This window comes from Muntiacus reevesi, chromosome 22 (genome assembly GCF_963930625.1).
Source record: "Muntiacus reevesi chromosome 22, mMunRee1.1, whole genome shotgun sequence".
NCBI lineage: Eukaryota > Metazoa > Chordata > Mammalia > Artiodactyla > Cervidae > Muntiacus > Muntiacus reevesi.
The window spans coordinates 27,514,293-27,538,560 of NC_089270.1; the positions used below are offsets into that span (position 1 = coordinate 27,514,293).

General features: G+C 34.9%; 1 protein-coding gene across 6 annotated transcripts in view; it reads left to right on the plus strand.

The window, feature by feature from the left end:
• Positions 1-24,268, plus strand: part of ANKRD17 (ankyrin repeat domain 17) — a 161,511-nt gene that overhangs the window by 74,048 nt on the left and 63,195 nt on the right. For all 6 annotated transcript variants that reach the window (XM_065914413.1, XM_065914414.1, XM_065914417.1 and 3 more), the window contains 12 exons: positions 3,868-4,021; positions 8,917-9,073; positions 11,706-11,853; positions 12,104-12,251; positions 13,406-13,639; positions 16,189-16,283; positions 18,173-18,410; positions 19,254-19,445; positions 19,817-19,950; positions 22,067-22,154; positions 23,569-23,696; positions 23,936-24,079. In XM_065914413.1, coding sequence (XP_065770485.1) covers positions 3,868-4,021; positions 8,917-9,073; positions 11,706-11,853; positions 12,104-12,251; positions 13,406-13,639; positions 16,189-16,283; positions 18,173-18,410; positions 19,254-19,445; positions 19,817-19,950; positions 22,067-22,154; positions 23,569-23,696; positions 23,936-24,079 — 1,860 coding nt within the window. The remainder of the gene's footprint in view (positions 1-3,867; positions 4,022-8,916; positions 9,074-11,705; positions 11,854-12,103; positions 12,252-13,405; positions 13,640-16,188; positions 16,284-18,172; positions 18,411-19,253; positions 19,446-19,816; positions 19,951-22,066; positions 22,155-23,568; positions 23,697-23,935; positions 24,080-24,268) is intronic.

A 24,268-nucleotide genomic window follows, 5' to 3' on the forward strand; every position in this document is an offset into this window, starting at 1 on the left:
TCAAATCATCTCTTATTCATTCAAGAATTATTTGAGTCCTCACAATGAGATAGGCATCATTCTGGTGGCTCCATACCAGTGCTCCAAACAAATTCCCCATTTCCATGGAGTTTAGATAGACCAAAAAAAAAAAAATATATATACACACACACACACACACACACACACACACACACACACACACACACATAATTAGTCATGTGAAAAATTTATGACAAAATTATGCAGAATAAGCTTTTAGAGATGGATGAGATAACTTGCTTAGCTCTCATAGGTAGCAAATGAAGCAGTAATGGTACCTAGGTCTTTAGATCCTGATGGTATCCTTGAAATTAGTTTCTTCTTCATAAATTGGGAGGTAGGGCAGGATATAATAGATATCCATTCCTGTTCTTTTCTTTCATTGTATGCCTTTTAAAAAAATCTTTATAGAGCATTTCATAAGCATTTGAATCTACTGTTTTTTGAAATACCAGGTTCTTCACATAGTAAAAATAGTGGGGGTTTCCCAGGTGGGTCAGTGGTTAAGAATCCACCTGCCAACCAAGAGTCGAGGCTGGATCCCTGGGTCGGGAAGATCCCTTGGAGGAGAAAATGGCAACCCACTCCAGTATTCTTGCCTGGGAAAATCCCATGGACAGAGGAGGCTGAAGGGCTACAAGTCCATGGGTCACAAGAGTCAGACATAACTTAGCGACTATACAACAACAACAACAAATAGTGGGCTTTAAAAATCAATGTAAAAGCTTTCGAAAACATTGATTTAGCTATTTGGCTGTGTGGAGTATTAGTTGCAGCATGTGGGCTCTTCATTGTGGCACACGGGCTTCTCTCTAGTTGCGGCATATGGACCCAGTAGTTCTGATGGGTAGGGCTTAGGTACTCCCCCGTCTTAGATACGTGGACTCTTAGTTCCCCAACCAGGGATTGAGTCCCTTGCGTTGGAAGGTGAGATTTTTAACCCCTGGACCACCAGGGAAATCCCTGTAGGAACTTTTATGGATGGAAATTTTCTTGGAATCCAGTGGTTAGTACTACTGGCTTTCCCTGCTGAGTGTGCAGATTCAATTCCTAGACCGAGGAATTAAGATCCTTCAAGTTACATAGCCAAAAAAAAGAACTTTTATGGAATTGATTTAATTAAACATATTTCTGCACTTAGTATGCCTCATGAAAAGATTGAGGTGTATTTTTCTTAGTAAATTTTCACCAAACTTAGTTAAGATGCGGTGTGGCGTTAAGGGGACCTTATATCAGGAAATTGCTTTTGATTGAGATTTAATACCTTCTATGGTCTAATTTGTAACTTTCTGACTTTTCCTATAGTAAATCCTATATTCTAGCATGTAGAAATTTTATGCTTGTCTACCAATACTGTATTTCTTCTTCTCCCTTTTTCTTAATACCAATTAGTTATTTTGGTCAAAATCCCTTTATATTTTTTTTTTTGCTTGCATTGTCTCCTTTGAACAGTTTTAGGACCTTTGCTCTGTACTTTTGGTTTGGCACTCTGCACTGCTCTTTGGCTCAGGTGGTAAAGAATCTGCCTGCAATGCAGGAGACCCAGGTTTGATCCCTGGGTCACAAAGATCCCCTGGAAGAGGGAATGGCTACCCACTTCAGTATTCTTGCCTAGAGAATTCCATGGACAGAGTGTCGCCGAGTCAGACACAACTGAGTGACTAACACACTTTCACTACTCTTTGATACTTTTTGTTTTCTAAAATGTTAATTTGAAATATTTAACTTTTATCTGTTCACTTTACCTATGTACATTTTTTTCATGGTTATTTACTCTTTTTTTTTTTTTCTTTTTGTTTTCTATTGTATTGAAAACCTGTAGATACTTTAACAGAGAAAATATCATTGGGATGCAATGTTTTCTCTATAAAGACTCATATTCTGAACCATGGTTAAAGATAGAAAGACATAGTTTTTGCTACTGTAGTGCCAGTATAGTTTTTTGAATCACATAATTCTATGACCAAACCATGGTGAAAAGTCCACTTCCTAATATATAACACTTAGGCTTTCACGGCTCCCTTTAGAAATAATTTAAAGTTTATTAAAAAAAATTGTTTTTTTTTAATCTCCTACCCATCATAGCAGTTATTATAGATTTTTAAAGTTAATATACAGTAAAGTTCTGGAAAGTTTTCAAAGAATTAGTGATTATTTTCAGACTATTCTCTGTGTATTTATATTTGAAATATTAGAAATATGAAATATTATTTCACATTAAACTGCATTAGCTTAAGGGAAATTTTGAAAGAAACATTATCGCCCCCAAATTTAACATTCAGTATTAAATATGTATAGATTAAAAATAGGATTTATGTCTGATTGCTAAACAGGTGACTTTCAAAGATGGAATGGAATACAGAATTTCTGATGTTATGTTGGTTAAGAATTTATTTCATTTTAGTTATTACAGTGTTAAAAGTACTTTAAACTTGTGAAATAAATTTTACCCAATCATGCTAGTGATATTTTATATAATAACCATCACCTTTTTATCAGCAAACTAAAAAAAATACATCTTTCTACCTATTCGTAAGTAGCACCATGACAAGGGATGTCTAAATAAAACTTTTCCCTTAAAAGTCTTAAGAGCTGCTATTTCTAATTCTTTATATTTCTTTTCATTGAGTCTAGTATATGTTACTGTATCAGTGGTTCTCATTGTATGATCTGCAGCCCTCTCAAGTTCTCAGAAATCATTTCAGAATGTTCAAAAGGTCAAAATCATTTTCATCACTATACTAATGTGTCACTTGCTTTTTACTGGGTTGATGTGTTTGCGCATGATACGAAAGCAGTGGTAGGTAAGGCCGTGGCGTCAAACTGGACTAGTGTTGCTGTATTTGTCATCGCCGTATACTCAGAGCTGTTAAATTAAAAAGCCAGTTTCACCTGAAGAATAGTCTTGATAAACCAGTAAATATTAATTTTTTGACATCTCCATATATGATTACATATCCTTTGAATGCTACCATGTGATAAAATGGGAAGTACACATAGAGCACTACCACTGACAGACACACCATGTCTGTCAAACTTAAGACATTTGGCAAATGTTCTCAAAAATGATCGAAGTGAGCCTATCACTTTAAGGAAAACAGTCAGTATTTGTTATTAGTGATAAAATTAAGCTTACAGGCACAAATTAGAATTTCGGAAAAATTTTATTTGCCTGAGCTTCACAGCTTTGCAGTACTTAAAAACTTTTGTAATGAAACCAGTAGTGAGATTAATGATGTGATTTCTGATATTGTTGGAGAAGGAAGTGGCAACCCACTCCAGTATTCTTGCCTGGAGAATCCCATGGACAGAGAAGTCTGGCAGGCTACAGTCCATGGGGTCGCAAAGTCGGACACGACTGAAGTTACTAACACTTTGATATTGTAGTTTGATTTTGAATTCGATAAATATTAGTAAATATAACCCCTAAGGGAAGTCTTTAGGAGCAGCATAGTACTTTAGAGGTGTATAAGGGTGTCCTGAGAACAGCTGATTTAAGTCTTCTAGTGAAGTCAAACATTTCTATTAACATCATAACCTCCCTCATCCACTACCCTTCCCCCATGAAAATAGACGAACACCTATGATTTCAGTAAGGAAAACAAATAGATTACATATGATATGAATAATATATTCTTAAAATATTCTACAAATTTAATTTTCTACTTTGAATTGTGGGCTTATATATTCCATTGAAATTATTTAGGATTGCATTGTATTTATCATTGATACTGACGTTAAAATATTTTTCTCTCTTCTTCCTTTTTCTTCTGTTTGTTTCTCTTCCCACTTTCCTTTTCTCCTTTCATTTCTCCCTTCCTTCCATTTTTGGTATTTGTTTTCTAGGTGGAGTCTTTCATTTTGGATCAAGATGATTTGGAAAATCCAATGCTGGAAACGGCTTCCAAGTTACTTTTGTCAGGTACTGCTGATGGTGCAGACCTCAGGACAGTAGATCCAGAAACACAAGCCAGACTGGAAGCTTTATTAGAAGCTGCAGGTAAGTCTGAAAACTCTGCATACATAATAAGCCTACCTAATTTTCCAAAGTTCATATGACTCTTAAAATTTCTAGTTATTATAAATGTATGCTCTTAGATATTTAGTATAAGACTATTCATAAGTGTTAAGGATTACTTTCTGGAGAATTACATGGAACATTTCATGAAAGCACATTTTCATTGCCAGAATACAATTGACAGGTTACTGTAAACCTTATAAACAGAGACTTCATATATGGTCAGTTTATATTCATCTTGAATTCCATTTTTGCAAGCTCATCCACTTTATAAAATGTATTTATATCCCCATATTAATACTCACAACTCTTTCTGTCTTTCATAGAAATGCACAGAACGATGAAAATTTTGATTTATTCTATGTGCATGTTTTCTGCTGAGATGATGCTCTCTGCCTTCTTGTATCAGCTCTCATAATCAAGTGTCCTTTCCACAATCTACTTTGGGTTACATTTTCTACATTTTTGTGCCTTTTGTTGGTAATTTCACTGTTTAAAATGGGTCCCGAGTATAATGCTGAAGTGCTTTCTAGTGTTCTAAATGTGAGCAGGATGTGATGTGCCTTGAGGAGAAAATAGGTGTATTAGATAAGCCTTTTCAGCTTGAGTTACAGTGCTGTTACCTGTGTGTTCAGTGTTAAAGAATCAAGTATAATATATTAAAAACACACATGAAACAAGCTTATGTATTGACTGGTTGATGCAGATGCTCAGGCCAGTCTTCCAGGCACCTAGCCCTGTATCTCCTCTTGGAGGAGTGGTTCAGTATTCATTGATTGAGTGTTCCCAGTGACTTTACAGAACATAATTACCATGAATAATAAGAATTGACTATGTATAATTCCTTCCACTTTTGGGGTCATACACTGTTTTTAAAACCTTTAAAGTGAGGGAAATGAAAATTGTGAAATCATTTAAAAATACGTCCTAAGAGTAACAGGGAATGATTCTCCTGAAGATGAAGAGACTTGAATTGAATACAAGAGAGCTGTTTGTTTTCTCTTGTCTGAAAAGGCAAAACCAGGTTTAAAGATGCTACATGAAAGTAGATTTCAGCTGAAAGGAGCTATCTTTGGAGACAGAATTCCTTTTTTAGAATGCTAATAGTTGCTTTGTTTTTCTCATCTTTGTGTTTATTCCCATTTTTTCCCAATTTCTTTATAGTAGCTAACAATCAAGATATCAGCTAAGCTGAGTTCTCATCTGTAGGCAATAGAAGAAAATTCACTTCAAAGTTTATTATGTTGGTAGCGGAATTCAGTTCCTTGGAATTATGGGACTGAGATCTTGATATTCGTAGACTGTCAACTGGAACTGCTCTCCTGTATAGCAAACCTGTTTGAGACTGTCCACATTTTCTTCATCTTCATATCAGCATGGCATGTAGAATCCTTGTGCTTTGAATCTCTGACTTCTTTTCTCCAACAAGCTGTAGAAATTTCTTTGCTCTTCCTGGGGTCATGTTTGATAGGGTCAGGCCCACCCAGATAACCTTGTTATCTTCAGGTCACCTATTCCATGGGAAAAGTGAAAGTCGCTCAGTCATTTTGCAACCCCATGGACTCTACAGTTCATAGAATTCTCCAGGTCAGAATACTGGAGTGGGTAGCCTTTCCCTTCTCCAGGGGATCTTCCCAACCAGGGATTGAACCCAGGGCTCCCGCATTGGAGGTGGATTCTTTACCAGCTGAGCCACAAGAGAAGCCCAAGAATATTGGAGTGGGTAGCCTATCCTTTCTCCAGTGGATCTTCCCAATTCAGGAATCAAACTGGGGTCTCTTGCATTGCAGGCAGATTCTTTACCAACTGAGGTATCAGGGAAGCTAATCATGAGGATAAAAATCTGTCAAATTCACAGTCCCAAAGATTATATATAGTGTGTATACCAGAGCTGGGTATTCTTGGGAACATTTTAGAATCCCTAGTATACCAATAATTGTCTGTCCACAGACAGTTGTCCACTCCACAGACAATTGTCCACTCCACAGACGCCATTCCATTTCTTTGAAACCCCAAATGTCAGTATCTTTAAGTCTTTTCTCTGTGGCTGTTTAATTTCTTGCCTGTTTTTGTCTAGGCTTCCCTGGTGTCTTAGATGGTAAAGAATCTGCCTGCAATGCAGGAGACCCGAGTTTGATCCCTGGGTCGGGAAGATCCCCTGGAGAAGGGAGTGGCAACCCACTCCAGTATTCTTGCCTGGAGAATCCCATGGACAGAGGAGTCTGGTGGGCTACAGTCCAAGAGTCAGACATGACTGAGCGACAAACACGCAACACACACACATTTTTGCCTGGTGAAATAGAACTGCTGGCTGCCAGCATTTTGAGAGCTGAGAGTAGAAAGGGGGCCAAGGATCTCACTGTTTGTCATGCGTATGCTCCTCTGATCCTCATTTTCAACTTAGTATTCTCTCCTCTTCATCTATACTTGATGTGTCCTAGTCCAGGGTCTTTCTGGTTTAGTTTGTTTAGAGAACAGTCATCTGCTGTGCAGTTTGTGGATGGAGTCTTAAATGTCTAAATGCTCCTCATAAGTGTTCATTTCAGCCAGTCTGTTTTCCAACCCAAACCTCACCTTTATACCTGGAACCTGTATATAGCCTACAGGGCCAATCACCTTGTTTCTCTTGATTATCTATGGTTCTGCTTGCTTTGTTTTGCCAAGTCAGTTACATCTCCTCTTTACTTTGTATTCATTAATATTACCTTTGATTTATACATTTCTTCTAGTTTTATCAAAGATGAAGTTCCTGTTATATTTTAGTTTTCCTTGAGTAAGTTCTAAGAAGAAAATGAGCAGATATAATTGTCTTAAAATAATCTTGAAATAAGAAGTCTAATCTTTTAATTCACCTCTCCTCTGAAGTTATATGGTTCTGTTGTTCAATTGATTAAATGTCCTAACTTGAAAAAAATAATCTGGTCATCTTTTATTTGATCTCAACTGATTAATATCTAATAATTGAATAAGACTAGTGAAAAAGATCACAGTAATCCAGAATGGTGAGATTAATTTTCAATCACTATTTATTTGAAAAGTTGCTATATATTTCTTAGGTTACTTCCTAGTTATTTTTATAAAATAGATATGAAGATTCAAAAAGTTCATAAAAATTTAATATAGAATATTTTGTTTTCAATGTTATTTCTTCTTAAAACGGGAATTACTTTCTACTAATCCAGATGTATTCTCTTGTTTAACGGTTCTGTTGCTGTCATTGACAAGAGCTGGCTAAAATGTTAGCGCTAATTCTCCCCTGTGAGAATGCATCTGTAAGCTTGGTCTTAATAATGTTAGGATATTTAACTAACCACAGATGTCTTATTGACTAATACTACTATAGCAGGTTTAGACTATAGCTGACTTTTTATATTAGTAATAGGAATTATACAGTAGGTATCTGTCTTATCAAACCAAGACTGTTTTTATTCTTTGTACATCTTGATTGTAGCAGACACTAAATTTGATTGCTCCTTAAATTTGTTACATCTAAAATCAGAAAGGCTTCTTGCCAGATTTATTCCATAAGATGTTATATTTCATATCTTGAATTTTTCAGAAAGAAAAGCAAATGCATGTAAACTTTCTATAAACTTCAAACACAAATTTATATGATATTCTTGAGCCCTTCCACTATTAAAAGAAATCTGCCCAAATATGTTTATTATCATCATTTGGGAGATCTTTTTGGTCTTTGTCTTAGTTAAATAGTTTGTTTTAAAACTTATATTTGAATCATTTAGGGGTCTTCTTTAAAAATGTAGGTTATCAGTTGGTAACTTTGGGTTCTGAGATTGTCCATTTCTAACAAACTCCCGAATGACAGTAATGCTTTTTGTTTATGAACCATGTGTTAAATAGTGGGGTTCCTTAATATCCTTTATAACATTAGATATTTTATCTTCAAGTTAGAACAAAGGTTCTTAAATCCTGGTTGTACATAAGCATCTTCTTAGTTTTTAAAATATGTAGATCCCTAGGCCTCACTTTCACCTGAATTATATCTTTAGATATAGGAGAGCTCAACATCTGGACTCTTGAAAGGCTTCACTGATGGGCAGCCTGTATTAAGCACCACTGAGTTAGAATAGTAACTAAGTTAGAGATCAGCTTGCTTTATAGTAATATCTAGAATAGCAACAAGTTATATCTCATGTACATGCTAACTAACCATTTCTGCTTTTGAAGTTTTTTAAAAAATTTGCCATTCTAAATGTCTTTTTTAGACATGATGCTTTTAGACATGATTTTGGGTGTGTGCATTAAGTTGTAGTTGTAATTTGAAACAAATAGATAGGTAGGTTATCTTTTATGTAGCCTGTAATGTCTTTTCAGGCCATTTTTTGGTCACAAGTGGTAGTAGCCCAACTAAATATTCTTAAGCTAAAGTGGCTATATACCAAAAGTATGGGGTTGGTGCTAGCTTCTGGCACTGCTAGAATCAATGAATCAAATATAACTTTATCAGTAATATCTCCTTTGTATTTCTCTGCTCTCCTCTATGTTGACTTGTTTTGGGTAGTCTTTTTCTCCTTGTGATGATAAGAGTGGCTAAATAGTACTTGGCAATTTGGCAACCTTTAAACATAGGTTCTTTTAATGTATAGCAAACCTCTATGAATACCTAGTTGTTCAGCATATACCAGCGACCCATTTCTAGAACCAGAGAGTCACAGAGTTGAGCATGTATGGACCACATAAAAGGAGTAAGATTATATTAGACAGTTGGAGAACCGTGCTTTCCCAAAAGATTCTGGCCAGGCAATATATCTGTCCAGTATATCATTTGGAAGTTAACATAAACAGTTAAGTAACTTGAATTTTGCTTTGTTTCTCCTTTTGGGTATATCCAAATTGGTGTGAAAATAATATAATAGGAATAGGCAAATTATCTACGGCTGATGGTAAAGCCTTTGCAGATCCTGAAGTGCTTCGGAGGTTGACGTCATCTGTTAGTTGTGCGTTGGATGAAGCTGCTGCTGCACTTACTCGTATGAGAGCTGAAAGCACAGCAAATGCAGGGCAGTCGGACAAGTAAGTATATTTCTACTGTGATCAGTATAAAAATATTTTTTTAAAGATAATAAAAATAGCTAACATTTACTGAGCGTATATTTTGTGCCTGATACTGTACTAAATAACCACTTTACATTTGATACCTTGTTTATACTCCAAAAAACCTTAGGTATAGATTTTATTTTTATTTCCATTTTACTTATGAAAAACTGAAAAGAAATAACTTAATCAAGATCAAATAAATAACAAGTAGCAGAGCCAGAATACCCCATCTGACTACAAAACTGACTTCTTGTCAATATGTTATAAAAGACCTTTTGCTGATTTAGACTTTGTTTTATTATTTTTTTTAATGTTTTCCTGACAAAGAAGTCAATGATTTCTAATTAGTCATACCATTTTCTACTTCATGTGCATGAGGAAAAAAAAAAGTGAAAGTTGCTCAGTCATGTCCCAGTCTTTGTTATCCCGTGAACTGTAGCCCACCAGGATCTTCTTTCCATGGATTCTCCAGGCAGGAATACTGGAGTGGGTTGCCATTACCTTCTCCAGGGGATCTTTCCAACCCAGGGATGGAACCCTGATCTACATTGCAGGCAGTTTCTTTATGGTCTGAGCCACCAGGGAAGCCCACTTCATGTGTATGGTGGTGGTGGTGGTTTAGTCGCTAAGTCGTGTCAGACTCTTGCAACCCCATGGACTATAGCCTGCCAGGCTCCTCTTTCCATAGGATTCTCCAGGCAAGAATACTGGAGTGGGTTGCCCTTTCCTTCTCCATTCATGTGCATAGTTCTGACCATTTTGAAGGGATGGTTTTTATTTGTTTTTGAATGTTCAAAAATTTTGTAGATCTAGTTTCCATAACTTGAATGTGATTGTGTTTGAAGGATGTTATCTTTCTATGTCCTATGGTTCCTTTTATATAATACTTCACATTTAGTAAGAACTCAGTAAATATTTTGTGACTTGGCCTTTTAAGTTTTTTTAATGATGTTATGCAGTAAAAAAAATCACATCATCTTGTATATAAAACAATTATGGATAGTATAGTTAAAAATATTCCAGGGAAGCAGCTGGAAAAGAACCATTAATAACATGTTACTGTCTTGATTCCTCAAAGACTTCTTTTTTTCCCTTAATTAAAAAGAAGCCATTAAGCCATTTTATTTACAGTTGACCCTTGAACAACACAGGCCTGACTGCACAGGCCCATTTATACACAGGTGTTTTTTTTTTTTTCTTTGTTTTTTTTTGGCTGCTCTGCGGAGCTTGTGGGATCTCAGTTCCCTGACTCGGGATTAAACCCAGGCCCCAGCAGTGAGAGCCAAATCCTAACCTCTAGACTCCCAGGGAACTCCCAGCACAGGATTTTTTTTTGAAATAAGTACTATACTGCTACACAGTCTGTGGTTGGTTGAATATATAGATACAGAAACACAGAGGAACTACATATATGGAGGGCTTACTGTTAAGTTATTTGCAGATTTTCAACTGAGTGGAGTGTGGTTACCCCTGACCCCCATGTTGTTCAGGGGTCAACTGCATTTTAGCCATTGCCTTTAAACAGTTGAGGAAATAGGAATAGTCTTTTGTGTATGAATTTAGAGAATAAAAAATAACATTCAAGAATTGTCTTTTGTATAATAGTATTTTTAAGACTGAAGGAGAGGTTATATATAATATTAACAAGAGTGTGAATTTGCTGTTTCTCATAACTCTTGCCTTCATTCATCTAAGTTTTAATTAATTTATTTTACCATCCTTCTCATTAACTCTAGTTAACCTCAGGTTCTGTTCCTTAGTTACCATTCAGTTTTACTAGCCAGCCAACCATCTCATCCTCTGTCCATTCCCTTCTCCTCCTGCCTTCAATTTTTCCCAGCATCAGGGTCTTTTCCAGTAACTCGGCTCTTCGCATCAGGTAGCCAAAGTATTGGAGTTTCAGCTTCAGCATCAGTCCTTCCAATGAATATTCGGGACTGATTTCTTTTAAAATTGACTCATTTGATCTTGTAGTCCAAGGGACTCTCAAGAGTCTTCTCCAGCATCATAGTTATTTATAAGATTAGTCCAAAGTACATGCTCAAAACTTTCCTGTCTCATTTCCCTTTACTTAATTGAAGAACCCAGGTAGGCCTTTATAATTAGTGAGTTTTACCCATTTCATTAAATTTTATAAAAGTTTTCTAATGGCTGAGCTGTGCAAACAGAAGTATAGTTAGTTGAAACTCAAATTTTTCTTCATGTGATTTTCTATGCAATTTTATGTTTTAAATTTTGGGGTTTTTTCCCCCTACAAATAGTAAATAAAGACTTTCAGTTACATGACTGAAAACAGTATGTAATATTGATAATTTTAATTGAGTGACTTTTATATGTAGATTTTAAAAACTCAGGCTTCCCTGGTGGCTCAGACGGTAAAGAATCTGCCTGCAATGAGGGAAACCCGGGTTCATTTCCTGGGTTGGGAATGGCTACCCACTCCACTTAGTGAACTGAATAATTTTATTTTCTTTTTGTTATGAGTCATATTGAAATAATCATTCCTATTTAGTGTTACTGTCCAGATTAACTTCAAAAATCAATACTTAATACCAGGCGATTTTTTATTTTCTTACATCCTGATGTCATAATATTCTTCTCCTAATAGCCGCAGTTTGGCAGAAGCCTGTTCAGAAGGAGATGTAAATGCTGTGCGAAAGTTACTCATTGAAGGGCGAAGTGTAAATGAACATACCGAGGAAGGGGAGAGCCTTCTTTGTTTAGCTTGTTCTGCTGGATATTATGAGCTTGCACAGGTTTGTATTATCAAAATAAAGCTCACAGGTTTTTTTTGTTTGTTTTGTCAAAATTTGGCCTGTGTATTAAGGAAATAATAAAATGAAATCAACTCTCAGGCTCATTTCAAGAAATAGTTTTGTTAGATTTTTTTTTGTTTATTGGCTTTTTTCTGTAATATGACTAGGTAGGGTTAATGTAAATGTATGTTCAAGAAGTTTTGATGAATATATAATTTTCTAATATCCTTTAAACTTTTTCTTTTGTAAGGTTTTGTTGGCAATGCATGCGAATGTGGAAGATAGGGGGATCAAAGGTGACATTACACCCTTAATGGCTGCTGCTAATGGAGGACATGTCAAAATTGTGAAGTTGCTGCTAGCTCATAAAGCTGATGTCAATGCACAGTCTTCAACAGGTTATACAAACCTCTTTTTCAGTATTTAAATCTTAACACCCTCTGTTAGTAATTAATTCAGATGAAAGTGCTCATTAGTGTTGCTTTTGCAGTTATCAGTATTGCAGATTTGTGTACGTCTGTGTATTAGACTTAACGTATATACAGTGTGTTTTGAATGAAATATTTCCTGTTTTGTGTATGAGGGCTATCTTGGCCTTCGTTCTTTTATATTAAACACTGACTGAGTTAGAAGGACCATTTTCTTAGAAATAAAGAAGTATGGGATACTCCTCCCAAACCCAGGTTTTCTATTTATCAGGGAAAAAGGGAAGGGAAGATAGAAGAACAAGAAGGATATGCAGCAGAAGGTAGGTGTGTCATTGTCTAGTGTTACTAAATTGTGGCCTAGAAGAAAACAAAGACATTATGCTCCACAAGAGACAGAATGTCAATCTAAATCAATTTTTTTTTCTTTCAAACTTGGGCATAGATGAATTTGTATCAAAGCTATAAAATATATGAAAATATATTTCGTGCATTTCCTTCATGCAAGATTTTCAAATTTATTAAGTATTTTAAATAATTTTAAAGGTCTGTAGGTTCTGATTTGAGGAGGTTTTAGGAATCCTTGTTTTACCCAGAGGTTAACTTTTTTTCCCCCCTCTTAACATGGAAAATTTTTATCATTAAGAGGGAATGTTTTTGAAATTATTTTAACTTTGACTACCAATTAATTGATGTTTAAAGTTGTAGTAAAAGCAACATGTGATTAAAAGGACCAGTATGAGGTATATCTATATATGATGAATAATTGCAATCTAAAGAAAAAATACACTTTGGGAAACATTTCCCAGATTAAAGTTAGAATGAATGTGACTTTTTTCTCATGAGAAAAGTTTGTTTCAGAATTGCTCAGTTCTTTTATAACTCTACAGTTGTGATAAGTGTATATGATTTTCCTCATGTGTTTAACCGTGATTTTGAAATGGAAAAAATAGGGAGTTGGTTTCAGTAAGATAAAATGTAATAAAGAAAATAATTATATGTATAAGTGTAATAGCTAAATTTATTAAAGTTTTATAGTCTCCTATGTCAGTTTTCTCTTTGATACTAAATAAACCTGTTTTATTTTGCTATTTTATCTGAATGTCTATTTTTCCTCATTAAAATAGGCAATACAGCACTTACATATGCTTGTGCTGGAGGGTATGTAGATGTTGTAAAGGTGCTCTTGGAATCCGGTGCTAGTATTGAGGACCATAATGAAAATGGTCATACTCCTCTTATGGAAGCTGGAAGTGCTGGACATGTGGAAGTAGCCAGATTGCTGCTAGAAAATGGGGCTGGCATTAATACGCATTCCAATGAATTTAAAGAGAGTGCCCTTACATTAGCTTGTTACAAAGGTACAGTAAAAATTTTTTTTTTTTTAATGAAGTTTTTAAACATGAAATGACAGTTCATGTAGTATGGTTATTCACTTAAAAAATAAAAGATGGTAATAGTATGTAGTATGTTATAAATAAAAGTAAATTATTTCAGAGGTTAAAAATTTTTAGTATGTAAAGTTTATATAATTTAAAAAATATTCAGTATTATAAATATTGTCAATGAAAAATAGTAACTGATCCAGTTTTATCAGAAACATAATTTTAATATGCATTGTACTTTTTAATGTTTATGCTTGTGTTTTGCCTGGTTTACACAAAAGAATCCTATTGAATTCAGAAGTAGTTAGCCTGTAAATTTAAAGTAAATGCAGTGGAAGCTAAAATGATTTATTAACAAGAAGGTATGTAAGCTGTTTCTCATGAAAAAGGAGAAAAATGGAAGAGAAAGGGAGGATATATGGGAAAAAAAATTATAGGTGGTGTGGAGGGAGTTTGTTTTCAAAAGAACAGTTTTTTAGAGTATCATCAACTCGTGTTATATAGGAAGAGCTGGTTGAAATTGAATCTACCTGCCCAGATACAGTTGTACAAAGGGGTTAGTAACATAGTCTTCTAAGTGACATCAGTCAAACTGAAAATATTGGTAACAGAATAAAATATCTTATTTTGGGGGTGAAGATAATTGTCTGAATAAATACTTAATCTTCAGCTAGCTAATGACTTAGATTTTTCAGAATCAATCTTTATGACAGATAAATGTGTATAAATGAAGAAACTTTTCAAAAAGAAATTCTCATGAAATATTATATGTACATAGCCATTCAGTTCAATGTTTTCTACCATCGGCAGCTGTGTCTTGTTTCTATCATAAGATAAGTGATACATTTTTGACCCAGAGGCATCTAGAAAAAGCTCTTGAAAGGCAAAGTACAAAATTTAAGGAAGCACTCACTCTCAGTGGCTGAAGCTTCAGATCCACTAGCTTGTGAGTGAATGTCTCCTTAAATTTCGCACCCAGGACTTTGATTTCCTCACTGTTGTGTTGGCCCCAATGTTGTTTTTCTATTTCAGAGCAGCCAAAGTTTTGTTAGGTCTTTTGGAATAATTTTACTTAAAAACATGGCTAAAATAATCCTTACACAAATAAATGACTAAAATTTAAGTTAAATGTTAAAATAGGCTCCGGAGGACTTCTGATTATCTGGTGTTACAGATAATTCAGATTAAGGGTGTTTAGGAAGCCCAGCTGAGGTCTCTTAGTTCTCCACTACTGTTTGGTAGTTAAGCAGAAGTTGATCTTCATTGTGAGGAGAGGAATTAAGCCTCGGGGCAGCCTCTAGGGCAGGCTGATTGGGTGGCTTTCTCTCTCACCTTTTCACAAATAGTTTGAAAGAGAAACTGGCTCCATTTTATCACTGAAAGCCAGCTGGCCAGTGAGCCAGTGAGCATTGAGATGGGGTTATGTATAACTACTCTTCCCTCTCTGCTTTGCTTGTAGCCCCATCCTGCTGAGGTTAGGGCTTGCAGGCTTTTATTAAAGAAACTGGATAAAGAACTGAGCTCCTGGAGAACATTTCTGTTACTTCCAGGGATCTGTGCACACTCTTAACTTGGCTGTATTTCTCGTGAGTCTCCTAGGATACAAATTGACATGGAGGAGATGGGGAAGGGCTAGAATTCAGGCCAAGACTAAACGTAGATGTGGATCTTTGGGAAGGGAGAATGACAAAGAGGAAGGAAATATAATTTGTTAGCAAAAACAAGGTATGGCAGATACAACACTTACTCACCAAAGTTAATTTAGTTTTAACTATGATTCCGCTATCCAGTCCTTCGTTCCATTCCAAGTTGATTGAGAATTGACTGCAGCTAATTCCAGATAAAGTTGGGGGAGAAATTAGTAACTTTTCTATTATTTCTTACATGGTATCTGAAGTCCTTTTAAAAATATAATTGGTAATGTTTGTAACTACTTATAAAGTATTCATTATGTGAATTGAAGATTATGGTTTATTTGAAACTATGTAAATATATATATGTATATATCTGTATATATACATTAATATCTAAATGGATAAATATAAATGGTGGTATTTCAAGGATATTTTTACATATACAGTTTCCACCTTACAAACAGCTTGTTCCTAAAGCATCTGTGAGTTTGTTATTGAAACTTAAAGCTCATTGCCTCATAAAAATAACTTCATTGGTGATTTTTCATCCCAGGCTGCAGTTCACAAAAGCTAATTTAGTCTATAGTATAAATAACTGTGACATGCCTGGGCTTAACAAGGTTGTGGAGGGGATATTGCAGGTGCTGCATTTTAGTGCCAACCTTGTTCACCTGCAGCGAGGATTCTAGTAGGAGCATTTTCTGGGGCAAAAGGGTAAGGAGTAGAACAGCACAGATTACTTGTATAATTTGTGTTGGGCCGTCAAGCGTGGCTTGTAGCTGATTTTAGTATTCTGCTGATGTATTTAACTTCTACAGGTTTTCAAAATATTATAACTACTTTTTTGGAGTAATAAAATATTTTAAGTAATCTTATAAATTTTTGGTTTAGGACATCTAGAGATGGTGCGATTTCTTTTGGAAGCAGGCGCAGATCAAGAGCATAAAACAGATGAAATGCACACTGCTTTAATGGAGGCTTGCATGGTAAGATTGGTGAAATACTTAAAGTTTATATATTAGGTAGAGACAGAGCCAGTGGATAATGAGTGCCATTTCCCTGGGTTCAAAGATTCTGTTTATCTTGACTTACCGTGGATCAGAACCTTAGCTATCTGAGTTATCAGTCATTTTCAGAGCCAGTTGAACAACATTAAGTTTTATCAGAGTGCTTTCTGAAGCTTTGTAGCACAACCTTCATTTTCTTGGTCTCACATAACTATACTGGTTCTATATAATTGGTGCAAAAATGACTTTCTGACAGATTGATCAAGGATGTTAAAGATGAGATCATAATCCACAAGAGTATGTACATAATACAAAGTAAACATGTTCATAAAACCCATAATTTAAAATTTATGAAAAATTTGAAATTAGAATATTGTTTGTGTTACATAATTCTTCCTCTGTTGTGGTCTTTTCTCAACCCTGAATTCCTTTCTTTAAGAACTTTAGTTTGTTCTTGAGAACGTATAATAATAGTACTCTTAAACTTTTGTATTTCATCTGTGACTTGTGGCACAGAAATGTATCATAATAACTTTATAGACAGATTTATGAGAAAACATACCAAAGATAAAATGACCCCAAATTAATTTGGTTTCTTGTCTAAACTTCCCTTCAGAGAATGATTATTGATAGGATGTTAAATTTTAATTAGTAATTTAAAAAATATTAAGTAGCCATTTAAGCCATTTTTGTTTTTCTTATTGCCATACCAGTGTTAAATCATTCTTTTGAACAAACAGGTTTTCTTGGAGGGTTTAAAGTTCCCCACCTGTTAAAATGAGGATAATATCCTTCTTTAGGGTTGTTTTGAGGATTAAATGACAAAATGTGTGTAAAATGCTCAGTAATATCCCCATGATAAGGAACTTAAAACAGTCTTGTGACCCCCACTAGAGAAACAACCTATGTGTAGATTAAATAATTAAAATGGAATATTCTGTGGACCTACTCTGCATGCAATGGAATTAAATGTTATAAGCAAATGAAAGATATTAGTAGGGGCCATAGGTTTTGAGACTTGCTAAGAGGCTGAGGTTTTAAACTGGACTTTGAAGGAAATATAAGAGTTGACTGCTTATGGAGGAAGAAAAGTCTGAGCTAAAGGAACAGCATGGTAACAGCAAGTAAGTAAAACAGTCTTAAAACCATTAAAGGTGTGTAATATGGCAAGTACCAAGGTAAAAATGGGCATGGCATGTTTGGAAGAAGATGAAATATCTGTGAGGTAATGAAGAAGGAAAAAGTATATCAAAAGAAGAAAGAATGGAAAAGTGAGCCGTGGAGTTGCCAGTAGTGTGGGAAAGGGAGACCGATAAAGGAGACAGAAGATGAGAACTTCTTTTTATTAATTTTCACTGGCATTTGATTGTGAACAACAAAGGAAGTACCATGTATATTGTGGTCCCCTTTCACTAATACATCATGCTGAATTCCCCCACTCTAAAAAGCATTACATTTTTCTTTTTCTACCTAATCAGAAATTTGCTTGTCCTTAAGGTTCCTATGAAAATCCTACTTTCCCCTTTCTAGACTTTATCCTTTTAGCATTTAAGCTTATACTATGCAGTATTGATGTTATCTCATAGTAATCTCTTGTTTTGTGTATCTAACTGTGTGTTTTTCCTATTGGTAAATACGTTTTTTGATTGGAAGTATTTTTCTACATATTTTATATCCTCAGTCTCTACCACTACAATAAATACTAAAGGAGTAGAAATAGGTCAACTTGCTTACTCAACTCTTAAATGTAGATTGATTAATTCTTATTTGAATTGAGATCAGTGAACTCCATTGTCTAACAGTTGAGAAGTATTTTTAACGATTTTTTTAATGGTGCTGATTCACTTTTTTAATTGCATTGTAATCAGGATGGCCATGTCGAAGTAGCTAGGTTGCTTCTTGACAGTGGTGCCCAAGTGAACATGCCTGCTGATTCATTTGAATCGCCGTTGACTTTGGCTGCATGTGGTGGGCACGTGGAACTTGCAGCTTTGCTTATTGAAAGAGGAGCTAGCCTGGAAGAAGTCAATGATGAAGGCTATACACCACTGATGGAAGCCGCTCGTGAAGGACATGAAGAAATGGTGGCTTTACTTTTAGGCCAAGGTAACCAATACCAATCAAGATACTAAGGCATAAATCTGTAACATGTAAGATGATAATTTATAAAGTTGAATTTAATTATTTCATCTTTCCAGTAGATTCATAATGAGGTGCTAAAGTTTGCTCTGAAAATAACTGCCATACTGTGCTAAATAAAATTAAATATACTTTAATATTTAAGACCTTTCAGAGCCTTTGTGTGCTGTGCGAATAAAAACAGAAAGAACTAGGGGGTGGGTAGGGTTGTCGGTTATATATTTCTAACTTTCTGTGCCTTAAAAATTATCATCTCTAGTAGTATTGTGAGAGTTTATAGATACGTATAAAGCTTTTAGGACATTTTTGTCATATTGTGCCAGTTAAGTGTTAGCTGTGGTGATGGTGGTAGTAATGATGATAATGTTGTGATCTTGGACAGGTTAATTAATCTCATTTCATTAACTGCAAAAATGGAGCTAATAAAAATATGTAAAATGCATTAAATATTGCCTGACAAATAGCATGTTAAATATTATATGTTATTTTCATCAACATCTTTACCATCATTATTTTGGATCTTTATAACAAGGGACTATGTTTTATTTTTCCTAAGTCCTTAAATCACATGACTTGTATCAACACCTTCTGGCTGAATCTTATTCTAGCAGTGTATATCAAATATGAACTCATAGATGTGGTTTTGATAGTTTTCTTTATTTTTAACTGCCTCTTGAAGTGGGGGGAGAGGCACTTTATAACTTAATAAAGTAATATAAATGTTCATTTTTGAAATATAATTTATTAGGCAATAACCATTCTTTGCTTATCTCTGGAATAAGTTAATGACTTTCTTTAAATACATTTTAGGAGCAAATATCAATGCACAGACAGAAGAAACTCAAGAAACTGCCTTGACTTTGGCTTGCTGTGGAGGCTTTCTGGAAGTGGCAGACTTTTTAATTAAGGCAGGAGCTGATATAGAACTGGGATGTTCTACCCCTTTAATGGAAGCTGCTCAAGAGGGTCATTTGGAGTTAGTTAAATACTTATTAGCTGCAGGTAGGCATTTTTGCATTTGGGAGGTGGTTTTTTTTTTTTTTTTTTGCATGATTTATATAAGTAAAAGTGTTACAATGCAAATAACTTTTTTTCTGATGTATGATGCACTGAATGTGTATAGAAAAATAATAAGATACGTTTTTGTGTGTATTCTGAGTAAATAATTGACCTTATTGCTGTTCAAAGTATTTGCAGTTTTAATTTTAAGCAGTAGTCTGTTTCTAGATTTTTTCTTTTTTGCTTTTAAACATGCAGACAATATTCTCTATTTCTAGAAATGAATAAGACTATTTGGTGTAATCTGAGGCGATATGGCTTCTCTAAAAGAAATTTCAATGTCCACATTTGTGTCTTATGATTCTTTTGTTAAGGCTGTGTGTCTAACACCACTGCAGGAGCTAATGTTCATGCAACAACAGCAACAGGGGATACAGCACTAACGTATGCCTGTGAAAATGGTCATACCGATGTAGCCGATGTCTTACTTCAGGCAGGAGCAGATCTGGTAAGCCATGGCACTTTCTAAATCTTAATACTTAAAGCTAAGACAAGAAATTAACTTAAAATCCTGTGGAGCCTGTAGACAAAAGGTATTTCTTTACTTCTAATTTTATGTTCACCTTTTCACCATTGTTTATTCATTTAGTCATACTTTTTCCCTATGCTATTTTGTGTCCATTCTTATTTTCTCATTAACAGCAATATCCAGTCAACAATCCCTTTCCCCCTACAAAACAGGGAAAATTTGGTGTTTGATGTGTTAATAATTAATGGTAATAATTAGTACAAATTTTCTTTTAGGTACTTAACTATTTTTAGAAGTTTCCTTGATTTGTTATAAAAAGGCACATCTTGCTTAGGGGCATTTCACTGTAGTTTAGGAAATAAATTGTACCTATACTATTCAAAGCATTAATAAATAAAGGAGTTAAAAAGATAAGTAATATTTTCTCTCAGATACCTTTTTCTTAAAAATATTTATTTAATTTTTTGGCTGTGCTGGGTCTTTTTCTAGTTAATGCTGCTTGGGCTTTTTCTAGTTATGGCAAGTGGGGGGATGCTCTCTAGATGCAGTATATGGCCTTCTCATTGCAGTGGCTTCTCTTGTGGTGGAGCACAGGCTCAAGGGTGCACAGGCCTCAGGAATTGTGGCTCCCTGGGCTCTAGAGCGCGAACTGGGTAGTTCTGGTGCAGGGGTTTCGTTGTTCTGCGGCATGGAGGGTCTTCCCAGACCAGGGATCGCACTCCTGTCTCCTGTACAGGCAGGTGGGTTTTTTGCCACTGATCCACCAGGGCAGTCCCCTCAGATGACTTTTAGTGAGAAGGTGAGATACTGAGGCCATTCTCAGGGAAAGGGTAAACGACTCAGAGGGGTGAAGACGTCATCTGGGATGTTATGTTTGGGGCTGGATAAGGTTTAGAAAGGTAGATACCGTGATGTAACAAAAGAGGTACCTCCGGTTGGAAAAATTAGTATGAGTACAGACTGAGAGAGAGGGAAAAATGAAGCGATTCGACAGGGGGTGGGAGGAGGCATTCTTCCAGTTTAGCCTGTGTGGGAGTAAGAAAAGTAGGTTTTAGGTAAACCGTGAACACCTGTGTGTTTTCATGTAGCAGTTCATAGTTTATGACAGAAATTCACACAGGCAGAAACAAGCTCCTCAATTAACTGGTTTCTTAAAATTTATTTAACTTCTCATTTGTGAAAGAAAAAGGTTAAATTAGATTACTGTTGTGGTCTCTTTCAGCTCTGTGTTGGTACAATTCTTGAAGAGCTTACAATGCGTGTTATATTCTAGCTAGTTATGTGCCTATTTCTCTTATTAGCTTTTGACCTACTTCAGTTTAGAGGCTGTATTTCCAGTGTTTACCACAGTGACTGTGAAACATGGCAGCAATGTAATCTTGCTTGTTAATTGCAGTTAAGACAACTTAGTGTGTGACTTAAGAGAAAAATCATCAGATGTAAGTGTAAAAAGATTGACATATAAAATGCTTTATAAAAGGTAGTTTTCTCAAACCTTTATACTGTAAGACCTGAAAATTTTTCCTGTGCTGATATTCTGAATCACAAGAATGCAATTGGTTCTCCATACTTTTGAAACCCAGAAATCTGTAGTAATATCTTGTCATTAGTAGTATTAAAAAGATATTTAAATTATCACTGCATAGGTAAGGTAAAATAGAAATAATGAGAAGTATATAAGAGAGAGTGGTGTTCTTTAGAAATTTATACAGATAACATAAAAACTTATGAAAAGAAAATTACTTGTAGTGGATGGAGATAATGTTGATTGTTTGGAGAGGGCTATGCTAGAGTGCCATTCATCGCTCAAATTCCACAATCCCTTTGGTAGAGAGAGAAGGAAAAATTAGCCAGATGGATTCAGATAAGGGCACAGCAATCACTGAATATAATTTCAGTTCTTAATATATTTCCAAAGAGCATGCTTCTAATTGGAGATAGTTTAAAGAATGTATTCCTTGATTTACTTCAGAGCATGTTATTTAATATATTTAGATTCCAAAATTAGTCCAATTCTTTTCCTTTTTATTTTCATGAAAAAGAATACTTGTTCACTAGAAATTAAATACCAAGTAAGTCTGTATTTTTTAAACAGGAGCATGAATCTGAAGGTGGAAGAACTCCTTTAATGAAAGCTGCACGAGCTGGCCATGTTTGTACTGTTCAGTTCCTAATTAGTAAAGGTAGGTTTGTGTAAGGCAGTGATTTTTTTTCCCAGAGACGTCTATTCCCTACCCTTGGGTATTAAGAGATTTAGAGGTAAAGGACATTTTGTGGGTATCATGTGATGGAGGAATGCTACTGAGATTTTTGTGAGTGGGTGGGTAGTTGATAAATACCCTGCAACACAGAACCATTCCAGGAAGTCGTCATACTGGGTAACACACTTGTTGAGTAACATTTCAATAAAGAAAAATTTCTCTATGTAAATGAGGGTTTAGGTTGCTTGAAGTCTGTTCTGTTCATGTAATAATTTATCTTGAAACCTGGATTTTTGTGCCAAGTTTCTGCCACTGATTAACTTGAAGGCAAGACACTTTTCTCCTTTATTTATATTTCCAAGGGCCTAGGTTTCCTTCTTTGTAAAATATAAAGAAGTAATCATAAATATAACACAGCCCACCCAAAAAAAGCTAAAAATTGAAATGGAAAAAATATGCCAAAAATGCATTTTTATTCATGGTCACTTATTCTATTTGAAAACCAACATCCTAATTAACAAAAGTAGCATATTATTACTTTCTTTAAATTATCTCTTAGGTATTTACTATATGAGTTCAAGTTGAAACTTCTTCATGAACTTCAGTGTAGGAGATTATAGAGATTTTACTTTTGATTCAGCATTGATAAAGAGAGACTATGTAGACGATATACAATTAAAAAGGCAATATATACCGTTTCTTTTTTACCAAAACTACTGAAGTTTGTTGATAAATCAGAAGTAATGTATTGGTCAAATTATTTTAGGCAATTTAAACATTTATTTGTGTTATATATTTATGAATAACACATGATATTCAAGAATGAAATTATTTTCAGCTATTATCTCCTCTCTCCCTTTGTTTAATTAATGAATCTGATTCCAATTTCTTCCTGCTATTTTTTCCATTTCCCACATACCTCACACAGTGCTGCAAATCAGGGATGAGAATTTTACTATTACTTCCTATTTTTGTTAATTTCGTCCATTATTTGGCCCGTAGAGGGCAGTGTGATTTATTTATTTATTGGTTTTTAGTCATCTTGCCCACTGAAGATACAAAAATTTAGATAAAACTTTATATTTCACTTTTATAAAACAGTGATTATATTAAGAGTAATATATACTTTTATCCTTAATTTTTAATGTTGCATACATAAACATTTATGGATGAAATTATATGTTTGGGATTTATTTTAGAATAATTCAAGATGGTAGAGGAGAATGGATGTGGGTGTATGTGAAATGAGATTGGCCATGTTTATAATCTTTGAAGCTGGATAATGAATATGTGGGGCTTCATCATCCTGTTCTCTCTACTTTTTGATTTTGAAGTCTACCATAATTTAAGAAACAACATTCTATTAACATTATTTTTCTTGGGTTGTCTGTTTTAGGAGCAAATGTGAATAGAACCACAGCTAATAATGACCACACTGTCCTGTCCCTGGCCTGTGCAGGGGGCCATCTGGCAGTGGTGGAACTGCTTCTGGCTCATGGGGCAGATCCAACTCACCGTTTAAAAGTATGTCACTCAAATGTTTCAGGTAGCATTGTGAATTAATCTTCACTCTTGAGCATAACACGTTATCTACAAGTTCAACTTGTATTCTGAATGTGTTCATTTTCTGTTTTTAGAGGAAAGTGTTCTTTACTAAAATTGAAACTGTAATGTTTTTGGAACCTGTTGGCTTTATCTTCCTTAATGGTTCTGTAAATTAATTTGCAAAACTGTTTTTTCCCTTTCCATATTCACTCTTTTAGGATGGCTCGACCATGTTGATAGAAGCAGCAAAAGGTGGTCATACAAGCGTTGTTTGCTATCTTTTGGACTATCCTAATAATTTGCTTTCAGCCCCTCCACCAGATGTCACTCAATTAACCCCCCCATCCCACGATTTAAATAGGGTAAGATTCTAAACTGAAGCATTTTATATTATCTTTATCCCTTTTTTAGTCATAGTTCCAGATTAAACTAGAATGATTATTTTTTGTTATAATATGCAATTCTCTTTAAAGATAATGTACTCGATTATCTTCTCTTTAAAGTTAATGTATTCGGTTAATGACCATTCAGTATAATACTCACATTCTAGA